The sequence below is a fragment of the Anomaloglossus baeobatrachus genome, chromosome 2 (genome assembly GCF_048569485.1).
Source record: "Anomaloglossus baeobatrachus isolate aAnoBae1 chromosome 2, aAnoBae1.hap1, whole genome shotgun sequence".
NCBI lineage: Eukaryota > Metazoa > Chordata > Amphibia > Anura > Aromobatidae > Anomaloglossus > Anomaloglossus baeobatrachus.
The window spans coordinates 423,967,079-423,979,759 of record NC_134354.1 but is presented as its reverse complement, the minus strand read 5'-3'; the positions used below and the strand labels follow the sequence as shown (position 1 = coordinate 423,979,759).

Genomic DNA, 12,681 nt, shown 5'->3' with positions numbered 1-12,681 from the left:
TATTTCCCTATTGGGCTACATTGGGGCAGGTAAGTAGATAGAGAGCACTTACCTGCCCTGCTGTCAGCCCCTCTCCCCCGGCTCAGAGCGGTTATGTGACCGCTCCTGCCTCGATTTTGCTGCTCCCGGTCATTTCATGTCAACATGGGCAGGGCCATGATGACATGCAAATCTGGAGCAGCATGTCGCCGCCCTGCTGGGCTGTACAGTGCGTGAGTCCCCGCCCCCCTTCCCTGCACCCTCCCACACATTCCCCCGCACCTCTTTTACTCTCCAGTAACCTCCCCCTGCACTGCTGTGGGGCACCGGGCCCCCTGCTCAGGATCGCACATTCAAATGTACCGGCATCGCAGATCACAGATGCCGGTACATTTGAAAGTGCTGATGAGAAGCAGCGCAGGGGTCGGTGCAGAGCGCCGTGTGTGCGTGCGGTGCAGAGCCATATGTGTGTGTGTGTGTGTGTGTGCGGTGCAGAGACATATGTGTGTGTGCGGTGCAGAGCCATATGTGTGCGGTGCAGAGCCATATGTGTGTGTGTGTGTGTGTGTGCGGTGCAGAGCCATATGTGTGCGTGTTCGGTGCAGAGCCATATGTGTGCGTGTGTGCGGTGCAGAGCCATATGTGTGCGGTGCAGAGCCATATGTGTGCGTGTGCGGTGCAGAGCCATATGTGTGCGGTGCAGAGCCATATGTGTGCGTGTGCGGTGCAGAGCCATATGTGTGCGGTGCAGAGCCATATGTGTGTGTGTGTGTGTGTGTGCGGTGCAGAGCCATATGTGTGCGTGTTCGGTGCAGAGCCATATGTGTGCGTGTGCGGTGCAGAGCCATATGTGTGCGGTGCAGAGCCATATGTGTGCGTGTGCGGTGCAGAGCCATATGTGTGCGTGTGCGGTGCAGAGCCCTGTGCGCGTGTGCGGTGCAGAGCCCTGTGCGCGTGTGCGGTGCAGAGCCCTGTGCGCGTGTGCGGTGCAGAGCCCTGTGCACGTGTGCGGTGCAGAGCCCTGTGTGCGTGTGCGGTGCAGAGCCCTGTGCGGTGCAGAGCCCTGTGTGCGGTGCAGAGCCCGATGTGCGTGCGTGTGGTGTGCAGAGCCAAATGCGTGCGTGTGGTGTGCAGAGCCATATGCGTGCGTGTGGTGTGCAGAGCCATATGCGTGCGTGTGGTGTGCAGAGCCATATGCGTGCGTGTGGTGTGCAGAGCCATATGCGTGCGTGTGGTGTGCAGAGCCATATGCGTGCGTGTGGTGTGCAGAGCCATATGCGTGCGTGTGGTGTGCAGAGCCATATGCGTGCGTGTGGTGTGCAGAGCCATATGCGTGCGTGTGGTGTGCAGAGCCATATGCGGTGTGTGGTGCAGAGCCTGATGTGGGGCTGTTATTTGCAATGCTGTAGTGATAACAGGTGAGTGCTGAGGCTGAATACTGACAGGGAATGTGTGTGCAGGGGGCGGGCAGGGGGCGAGGCTGGACACTGGGGTGGGGCTGGACACTGGGGCCAGGCGGTGCCAGCTCTGACTGAGGTTTTGCACAGGAAGTGGTCAGTTTGCTAGAGCTGAATGTAAACAAGGAGCTGCAGAGAATAAAGGGTGAATTCAAGAGGAACAAAAGTTAGAAAACAAAAAATAACAATGTAGGGGTGATTTATATGACAATACAGCACAGATTAGCTTAACAAAAATTTTTGAGTTTGTCGGACAACCCCTTTAATTCCCCTGTTAAGAGAATAATTTTGTTTTAATATCTTGGTTATAAAAGAAAGTATTTCATTTAACTATATGTTGCTTTGTGGTCACATTTTTTTGATGTATCGTGTATAGTGACACAATCGAAATAAGAGGTGTTTGGATTCATGCATTTAAATCATGTTTGGCTGCCTTGCTGGAAGAGCGGCTAAACAGAGAAAATTTAAGTTCTCCATGCAGCCGATGGCTTCCAGTTATTGGACTGTGTAGGGAGCTGTTAACAGTCACTGCAGCTGTAATCACTCCCCAGCACATTGACAGCTAGCTCTTCACACACTCTGCACAGCAAGCTGTCGATCAATGTGCTGGGGAGCAGTTGCAGCCCAATGCACTCCTCTCATGTCCAGTCATTGGCAGCTGCAGAGGGCATTAAACTTAATTTTCTTTCTGTAACCACTCTTCTAATAAACTGTGGACACCAATTTATGAAGTTATAGAAGATCACTAGAACAGAGGTTAGTGTGACCCTCCGAGGAACACCACGCGAAACATGCATTGGGGATTACATTGTGCTTGTTGCCAACGGGGAATACCATGGGTGAGTGCAGAGTTATACCTTTGTGCAATATGTTTCTATAACTAATTATTTTTTTCTGATATAAAAGGTGAAGCACTGTTTGTATGCACAGCCTATTGGAGATGAATTCCCCCCTTTAGGATTGTGGCAATTATCTGGCACCCTAAGTAGCTCGTAGTCTGCACCATGCACTTTCACTTTGTATGTACTTATTCTGTCTGTCTGTATTGATGTTTAATAAAGTTAGATAGATATATATCTATCTATCTATCTCTCTTTTATCTTGCCATCTTTGTGAATTCTATAGGTTTAATGCTTCTATGGGAGTTTTTCACAGCTTATCAAGCAATAGTGAGGATCCTAGAACTCAGCCTACACTGGTAAGAAAAATGGGGGAATTTATGCAGGGTTTTTAATGCGTCTTCTAATAATCAGAACTATGTAGATCACCACTATGTCTGCAGGTAAATAGCATTTAAGGTGACAGGTTCCCTTTAACTGGATTTTGAGAGGGTAACTGATGGTTGGGATATAATAATTTCCGCTGCAGATGTAAAGTGTTGGAGCACCAGTGCCTGATCAGTGGGGGATTCTAGTGGTAAATGTTGCTTCTTTCTTTAACAAGGATCCGTACCATGTGTTCACTAAGAGCAAAGGAGTCCCTTTATCTCAGACTTAAGCAAAACGCGACCTGCATAAGATCCTTTGGCTGCTCCAATGTGAAACCGCTAAAAGGCTGGATACGGTGGAGTTCTGCACCCCGCAACCACCTTCTGCCTCAATTTCACCGTATCTTAAACTTTGGGATGCAGATAGCGGTGAATGCAATAATAAAACCATTATCTCCCTCTTCCGCCATTGAACCTATACGTCTGAGAGCGCAGTGGTCGACTGCTGCAGGCCGACTTTGCCAGTACATGTGGAAACATTGTGCTGCGTGGGGAGCATCATTTTGTGTTGGGAGCTGATGATCAAAATACAAAATGGTTGAATGAAATAATTAGTATGATTTGCTGCTCTATATAAAATTTGGAAAATACATCAAAAACAAAGTTAAAAAAAAAACAAACAAAAAACAAAAACACCCCAACCTGTAAATGATATGGTTTTGATTAATTGCTACAGGTAAGAATACATATTACAATAAGTCTTTTCGTCATGTGTTAAAAATAGCAGCTAGTCAGACATAAAGAGGTTGTCCACTAATTTTATATTGACGGCCTATCCTTAGGATAGGCCATCAATGTCGGATTGGCTATGGTCTGATACCCAGCATCCCCGCCAATCAGCTATCCTACGTGCTGGCTGAGGTAGCAGGCGGACGGAAATGCTCAGATCCAGAGCTGCCCTGTTTTCTGATAGTCTCTGTCGATGGGTATTGCACATCTGCCTCCCATTCAAATCAATAGGCGGAAGATGTGCAGTACCCGGCCATGGCTGCTATCAGAGGACAGGGGAGCTCCGGAACTGAGCATTTCCATTCGCCTGTTACGCAGCCAGCACCTAGGACAACTGATTGGTGAGGTGCCGGCTTTCGGACCCCGGCCAATCAGACATTGATGACCTGTCCTAACTAGTGGACAACCTCTTTAAATTTTATTGAATATTTGGTAATAAAAATTAATCAGAATTTAATTCGTCTTTTGGTTTGGTTTTCATGTGGCCTCTTGGAAAAATGAATTACCCATCCGATCCCTTTCATGAAAGCAGTCTTGCGAATCCAGAAAAAGATCTAAAAGACTGCTGCTCAGAGTTAAAGCAAGACTACAAACACATTCTCAGAGACAGTAGCTCCGTTCTTGAGTAGTTTATACCTTAAGAAATAAACTGTTTAGTCCAGCCCGGTCCAAGAGATCCAGTTCTACAAATTCAATCTTCTTGCCAACAATTTCCTGTACTCTAATCAGGCTTTCTGGTAGACCATTAGACCCTAAAAGACAAAATACCAGTTATTAAAATAACTTAAAAACAAGCGATTACATTTGGGTCTACAATTATTTGGCAATGTGTAGAATAGTGTTTGATCCCTGTCATGTAAGGAGTCATTTAGAGGTATGCTTTTATTGTACATGAACACAACTACATTAATATGTCACCTTATGTCTAATGTGTAACAAATGTCAATAAAAGCTGCACTGTACAAGAGACTGAAAAAAAACAATATCATACAGTACTTAGGGAAATTTTCCACCCTCTCACTGGTCCTTGGGGAGATTATAGGAGAGAGGAGAAGATTAGGGACCATTCCGTACATTTCTAATCCTCAGTTACAATTTACAAAACAGTTACAATTTAGCAAAAGATTTTTTAAGTATACAGTCAGGTCCAGAAATATTTACAAACCTTTGTAAATTAGATTCTGCATGACACTATTTTTGGTATAAAAAGAAACAACTGAGATGCAATTGAAGAGCAGACTTTCAGGTATAATTAAAAAGGTTCAACAAAAATATTCTGTGAAACATTTAGTAATTGAAACCATTTTTCTAACATTTCAGACTAATGATTCTGTTTCTCTTAAATTGAGAGCTTCTTTCACCGCATGTTGTGGACACACAACAACAGTTTCCAAATACAAATGCCACACCTGGAATAATCTCCAGACCTTTTAACAGCTTAATTGTTGATATATTAATGAGGAAATAGCCCAGTAAAGAGCTTTTGAGATTATTGTGAATTACTTTTGATTCCTTGAAAAAGAGGCAGCTACATATTAAAGAGCTTTAATTCCTAAGCCCTTACTCCAAATAGCAGGGCCGGCGTCAGCACCCAGCGCACCCGGGCAAGTGCTGGGGCCCTAGACCGCCAGGGAGGCCCAATCAGTCGGTAGGGACAGTGATGTACTCTGCAGCCTCCGGTGCCAATTTCAAGGGGCCGCACTTTCCTGGCTGTCAGCCTTTTAAATCAGTGCTTGGATGCAGCGTTAATTGTTGACCACTGTGTGCAGGGGCATAAAGTTCATCTGTGGGTGGAGCTAGTGCACCATGTGCTCCCATTCCACAGATAAAGAGAACCAGCAGCACTGCCAGCGTCCCACCAAGCTGTATGGGACATGCTGTATACCCCCAGAGCTGTATGTTCCCCCACCCCAGTGCTGTATAACCCCACAGCTGCGTGTCACCCCCCCAGCCTCGTGCTGTATACCCTCCAGAACTGTACGTCCCCCAATCCCAGTGCTGTATACCCCCCCCAGAGCTTTACATCCCTCAGCCCCAGTGTTGTATAACCCCCAGAGCTGTACGTCCCCCAACCCCAGTGCTGTATACCCCCCAGAGCTGTATGTCCCCCCACCCCAATGCTGCATGTTGCCCAACCCCAGTGCTGTATACCTCCACCTAGCTGTATGTTCCCCCATCCTGGAGCTGTATGCCCCCCTCCCCAGTAATGTGTATGCTCCCCAGTAATGAGTAAGTCAACAGCCTCTCCTATGATGTACATACAGCAGCGTTAGTGTGCACGGCCCTGTCTATTAGTAACAGGCACCAATCAGCGCAGCACAGCACAGCCATATGCCCGGGAGGAGCTGGATGGGAGGCAAGTAGGGAGGTGAATGAGGCTGCTGCCGGCTTCCCTATGATAAAAATAACTCTAATGTGTCTGTCTGTGTGTGCATGTATGATCTGTATCTATGTATGTCAGTGTATATGGCTAGGTTTAGATTTATATCGTCTATTTATAATGTGTTTTTCTGAATTGGTCTTTAAAAAGGGGTTATCCGGCTTATTTTGACTTTTTTTTTTTTTTATTATTACCCTATTGGGCTACATTGGGGCAGGTAAGTAGATAGTGACCACTTACCTGCCCTGCTGTCAGCCCCTCTCCCCTGGCACAGAGTAGTCATGTGACCGCTCCTGCCGCGATTTTGCTGCTTCCTGTCATTTCATGTCAACATGGGCAGGACCATGTTTACATGCAAATCTGGGAACAGCTTGGTGCCGCCCTGCTGGGCGGGTACAGTGCATGGAGTCCCCGCCCCCTTCCCTGCACCCTCCCATACCTTCCCCCGCACCCCGTACTCTCCCCGCCCACGGTGTCCCCGCCAGCACCGGGCCCCCTGCTTACAGTGCTTAGGATAGCAGGAGTGCCCGTGCAGTCTGTGTCCCGCTCCAGCACCGCGGCTGCTCGCACTGCAGTGTATCAGCAGCTTCTCACAGTGCGTGCAGCCGCGGGGATGACTAGCGCTGCTGGCAGGAGGTTAGATGAGATCATTACCTCCTGTGACGATCTCCTCCTCTGCCGATGTCACCGCTGTCACTGCCTTCTATGCCCGCCGCATTCTCACGTCACGTCTCGCGGGTGGCCCGAGACTGTCACTAGCGGTGACGTCACAGGCTCTCGCGATTTTGCTGAGAACGCGGTGGGCATAGAAGCCAGTGACGGCGCTGACGTCAGTAGAGCAGGAGATAGTCACTGCAGGTAATGATCTCATCTAACCTCCTGACAGCACCGCTCGTCATCCCCTGCAGTGACCTGGGCTATTGATGTTAGCTCAGGTCACTGCACTGGTCTCCCAGACAATGGGAAACATTCTGTTCTTCATTGACTGGGACATTGACTATGGTATGGATTGTCGTGGGACCCCCTTATTGGATAATGCCGGACCCTGATTTTATTGTTCTTTTCAATAAATTGGTGAAAGAGGGAATGTTTTGGAGAGTGTTTTTTCAAATAAAACTTGTCTTTTTTTTTTATTACTGACTGGGTTGGTAATGTCTGGTATCTGATAGACGCGTGACATCACCAACTGCTGGGCTTGATGCTAGGTGACATTACACATCTGGCATCAACCCCGTATATTACCCCATTTGCCACCGCACCAGGGCAACGGGTTGAGTTGGGGCGAAGCGCCAGGATTGGCACATCTAATGGATGCGCCACTTCTGGGGCGGCTGTAGCCTGCTATTTTTAGGCTGGGAAGTGTCCAATAACATTGGACCTCCCTAGTCTGAGAATACCAGACCACAGCTGTCCACTTTACCTTGGCTGGTGATCCAATTTGGGGGGGACCCCACGTTTGTTTTAAATTATTTATATAATTTAAAATAACAGCGTGAGGTGCCCTCTGTTTTGAATTACCAGCCAAGGTGAAGCTGCCAGCTGTAGTTTGTAGGCTGCAGCCGTGTTTTTTACCCTAGCTGGCTACAAAGATCGTTGTTTTTTAATTAATTTTTTTGGCTAAATACAAGGCTAAGCACCCTTTAGTGCCACATGAAAGTCACTAAAGGGTGCCAGCTTAGAATATGCAGGGGGTGGAACATTATATAGGTCTTTCTCATCTATCCCATTCATTCATCCGTCTATCTCTCGGTCTCTATATCTATCTATCCATCTCTATATCTACTCATCTATTTATCTTTCTTGCTGCTTCCATTTTTTGCAGTCTGCAAAAAAACGGAAGGCACACGGATGACACGGATGCATCCGTGAAAAAAAAAAAACTGACCTTTTTTTGCGGACCGCAAAAACGGAACGGTCATGTGAATGTAGCCTACATGTGTTCCCTATGGGGGTAGGGGTCGGTACAGAATGATGGTGGGGGTCTGGAGTCGGTACAGAGCGCTGTGTATGTGTGTGTGTCAGAGCCCGATGTGTGTGGGGGGCGCAGAGCCCGATGTGGGGCTGTTATTTCCAATGCTAGAGTGATAACAGGTCTGGTGCTGGGGCAGAATACTGACAGGGAATGTGTGTGCAGGGGGCGAGCCTGGACACTGAGGCCGGGCGGTGCCAGCTCTGACTGGGAGGTGTGGCACAGGAAGAAGTCAGTTTGCTGGAGCTGAATGTAAACAAGGAGCTGCAGAGAATAAAGGGATAATTCAAGAGGAACAAAAGTTAGAAAACAAAAAATAACAATGTAGGGGTGATTTATATGACAATACAGCACAGATTAGCTTACCAAACATTTGAGTTTGTCGGACAACTCCTTTAAATATGTATATGTACATATCTGTGTATGTCTGTGTGGATGGGGCCCACTGAGACTCTTTCGCCCGAGACCCACAAAAACTTGGAGTCAGCCCTGGCAGTTAGGATGTAAAATACTCTCAAATTAAAGCGGAGAGTGCACTTTACCAAAAGATATACTTGATACAGTTAATCAATATGGGCTTAAACAGCTAAAATGCCAAAACTTGTGTCACTGTCCAAATATTTTTGAACCTAACTTGTATCTATCAGTTGGCGTATTCAGCAATTATGCAGACATAAGTACCTCAGGCATGTGGGCTACTGCTCCAGCTAATTAGTCTCTTCCTATTGTAAGCATATGCGCACTCAGCCAAATCTAGAGTGCATGTGTATGTAAGATGACGTATGGAAATATTGGCACAATTATTGTCTGAGGTTAGTACAACAGGAAGCAGAGCACAGACTTTTTTATGGAGTGCAATGCAAAGAAAATACACTGTTGCAAAAATATATCCTTCCTTTTAATCTGGAACTGCAGACAAGCTGATAAATGATGCGTGTTCTGGGCAGAAAATAGCAAGTCATCATTTCTTATACCCTAGATTTAAGACAGTAAGTATGTTCTGTTTGAGATTTTGAAAAATTTTTAATGGGTAAATACATGCCAGAGTGATAGTAGAGTAAAGAATGTTCCATAGGGTCAGAGTAAATCAGGGTTTTTCTTATGTAATACATATCTTACATTATGGGATATCCATGTTCAGTCAGAAATCCCACATCCTTGAGAACTGACAGTATTAGGAGGCTAGACTGAGGATGTTGAATGTCATTAAACAAGCAGCCTCATCAAAATGTTTATCTTCTTAATATATTGCAGTCAACAGATTATATGGCACTGTGTACTTACAATTGCTCATTTTTCCCCTTCTACCCAGATAATTCTTCTATTTTCCATTAGGTCTATGACATCACCTGATTAAATACAAACTAGCTCCTTCTAAGATCTATGTCGAAAAAGCAAGTCTCTTTTCCCTCCATGAGTGACAACTGCTAAGTCACTGGCAGGTGAAGGAGTGGAGAAGCTGGGTCAGGAGTTGAAAATAGGAATAACTCATGCAGGGAAAAGACTTCCTGTTTCTACATGAAGCTTAGAAGGATTCAGCCAGTCTGTTTTTAATCAAGTGATGTCATAGACCTAATGGAAAAGAGAAGAATTAACTGGGTAGAAGGGCAAAGTGAGGAATTGTAAGTTTACAATGCTATATAAGATGATGATTGCAATATATTAAAAGGATAAAAACTTTGATGAGACTGCTTTTTTTTTTTTTTTTAAATGTAGGTTTACCGTAACCATACACTATGCTTAGCAAGAAACCAACATTTTTTCTAACGAGTGTTTACTGGGGTAGATGGACTTTCACTCGATGGCAGTTGTCCATGGGAAGAATACATTGAGAATATTTTATTTCAACAGGCCCGATTCTTTATACCCATGGGATAAATACTTCGCATGTATCCATATAGACATACCCAAGCTTGCATGTATATATGGATATTGAGATGGATAGCGGTATGCTTATTTACTGGAAAGTTGTTGAGCGTGGATTGGCATGTTTCTACTTCAAACTAAAATGAGTTGTCTTACCAATTAGAATTCATGCTAATAACATTGGTTGGATCTCAACAACTGCACATTAATAGCAATTACTAATGAGCGAGATTGTACCTTTAAAAGTAACCACTACATATACATTCTCTGAATAAGGTACTCTATCCTGGCATTTGACAGAGTTTTCCGTCAGTCCACTAGCTTGTGCAGCTTAATCAAGGTTTTTTGATTGCTTCATAGTCAAACAGAGGTGTGCCACACCTGCCTGATACCTTGTAGAGTGCATACTGAACTCAGGCTTGTACAAAGCTTCCTAGCCACCAAATGAAAATATAATAGAACCTCTTGAGTCATGAAGATTCTCCATAAGACTTACAAACAAACACCCCTGGCCTTGCCTGGTAGAAATACACAGTGGCATGAAAAAGTGTTCATACCTTGTGAACTTGTCCACGTCACACCCATAGAAGTAAACGTATATTTGGGGGATTTTGTGATACGTCAACACTAAGGAAATGATACATAGTTCTAAATATTTTAAAAATATAAATCTGAAAATTGTGATATACATTTGAATTCAGCCCCCTGTAGTCGGATACCCCTAAATAAAATCCAGAGCAACCAGTTGCCTTCAGAAGTCACCCAATTAGTAAATCAAGCCCACCTGTGTGTAATTTATCCTCAGTATAACTACAGCTGTTCTGTGAAGACCTTAGATGTGTCTTTGAGAACAGTAGGGATCAAATAGCATCATGAAAAACAAGGAACACACCAGATGGGTCAGGGATAAAGTTGTAGAGAAGAGTAAAGTAGGGTTAGGTAGTAAAAAAATAAAAAATAAACAATAACAAAAAACGAGCACAAGCTATAAACATCTCACGAAGCAGTGTTAAACCCATCATTCAAAAATGGAAGGAAACATACCACGATACATATGGCAATCGACTTAAACTGACATTCTGAGCAAGGAAAGCACTATTTAGAGAAGCAGCCAAAAAGGTCCATGATCACTCTGGAGGAGCTGCGGAGATCCACAGCTCAGGTGGGAGAAATCTGTCCACGGGACAACTATTAGGATTCGCTCACATCTGAATATAAATACACCAGTGCAATGTGGGTAGAAAAAAAAATAATAAATCACACAGTCGTATAGCACTTGCATGACATATGCAGTACTAAATAGATTTCGCTAGCCCCACTTTTCTGGATAGGAATCGGAGCGATTTTATATACACAGATGTGAGCAAACCCTTAGTTGTATACTTTACAAATCTGGCCTGTATGGAAGAGTGGAAAGAAGAAAGCCATTTTTGAAAGCAAACCATAAGAAGTCTAGTTTGCAAATGGAGTGGACACATCATGTTGAAGCTGTTCTGGGCAGATGCACATCATCCTGAAAACATCATCCCCACCGTTAAACATGGTGGTGGGAGCATCATTTTGTGGGGATGGTTTTCTTCAGCAGAGACAGGGAAGCTGATCAGAGTTTATGGAAAGCTACATGGAGCTAAATATAAAGCGATCCTAGATGAAAACCTGTTAGGGTGTGTTCCTATGGTGAGTTATTGATGTTGCAAAATTTCTTCACCCATTATGTAAAATAAGTTACTCATGTTTTTTTCATTGTGTTTGAGTGCGTTTTTATATGCATTTTTAATTAAGTTTTTGGACAATCAGTTTTATGTTATGTCATGTTTTAAAGAAATCTGTGAGGTTTTTTTATACTTCCTAGTATTTGGCTTTGACAAAGCTTTATTGATACAGTCATGTGCAGCTTGCATGTATTTTTGGTGTGTTCAGACTGGGGTGTAGATTCACCTTCCAGCAGGACAATGACCCTAAATATACAGCCAGAGCTACAATGGAATTTGTGTATTTGAATGTCTCACTCAAATTCCAGACCTAATTCCCATTGAAACTCTGCGGCAAGACTTGAAAATTACTTATCACAGACGCTCCCCATCCAATTGGCAAAAATTTCAGCCACTAGATGTGCAAAAGAGACATAGCCCAAAAGATGTGCAACAGTAAAGGGTGCTTTACACGATGAGACATCGCTAGCGATGTCGTGCGCGATAGCACCCGCCCACGTCGCTGTTTCGTCATGGGGGTGATCGCTGCCGTAGCGAACAATATCGCTACAGCAGCGTCACACGCACATACCTGCTTAGCGACGTCGCTGGAGACACCGAACAATCTCTCCTTTAAGGGGGCGATTTGTTTGGCGTCACAGCGGCGTCACTAAGCAGCCGCCCAATAGCAGAGGAGGGGTGGAGATGAGTGGCCAGAACTTCCCGCTCACCTCCTTCCTTCCGCATTGCCGGTGGACGCAGGTAAGGAGATGTTCGTCGTTCCTGCGGTGTCACATATAGCGATGCCGCAGGAACGACGAACAACCAGCGGCATGCACCACCAACGATATTATGAAAAGGAGCGACGTGTCAACGATCTTTGACGTTTTTGCGATCGTTGATCGTCGCTCCTTTTAGTCACATACAACGATATTGCTAACGGCGCCGGATGTGCGTCACGAACACCGTGACCCCGACGATATATCGTTAGCGATATTGTTGTGTGTAAAGTGCCCTTAAGTGAAGCGAAGGGGGGTCCTACTAAAGTAATGACTCGGGAGGGGGGGGGGGGTTGAATACAAATGCAAGTTACAAATTTCAGATTTATTATTTTTAAATATTTAAAAACCATGTATCATTTCCTTTACACTTCACAAATACTTGCGACTTTTTATTTGTATATCACATAAAATCCCAATAAGTTCATTTTAGGTTATGTGCCCACATTGCATTTTTACGTGCAAAAAATGTGCACACTTTAAACACGGTTTGGCAGGAAAAAAAAAACAGCTGAAAACAATGCACATTTTTATTGTTTGCGCATTTTGCACATGCGTTTTTTT

General features: G+C 44.7%; 1 protein-coding gene across 1 annotated transcript in view; it reads right to left on the bottom strand.

Annotated features, from left to right (window-relative positions):
* GALE (UDP-galactose-4-epimerase) overlaps positions 1–12,681 on the bottom strand; it is a 45,196-nt gene that overhangs the window by 26,793 nt on the left and 5,722 nt on the right. Inside the window, exon 3 of the mRNA XM_075334152.1 lies at positions 4,069–4,184. Coding sequence (XP_075190267.1) covers positions 4,069–4,184 — 116 coding nt within the window. The remainder of the gene's footprint in view (positions 1–4,068; positions 4,185–12,681) is intronic.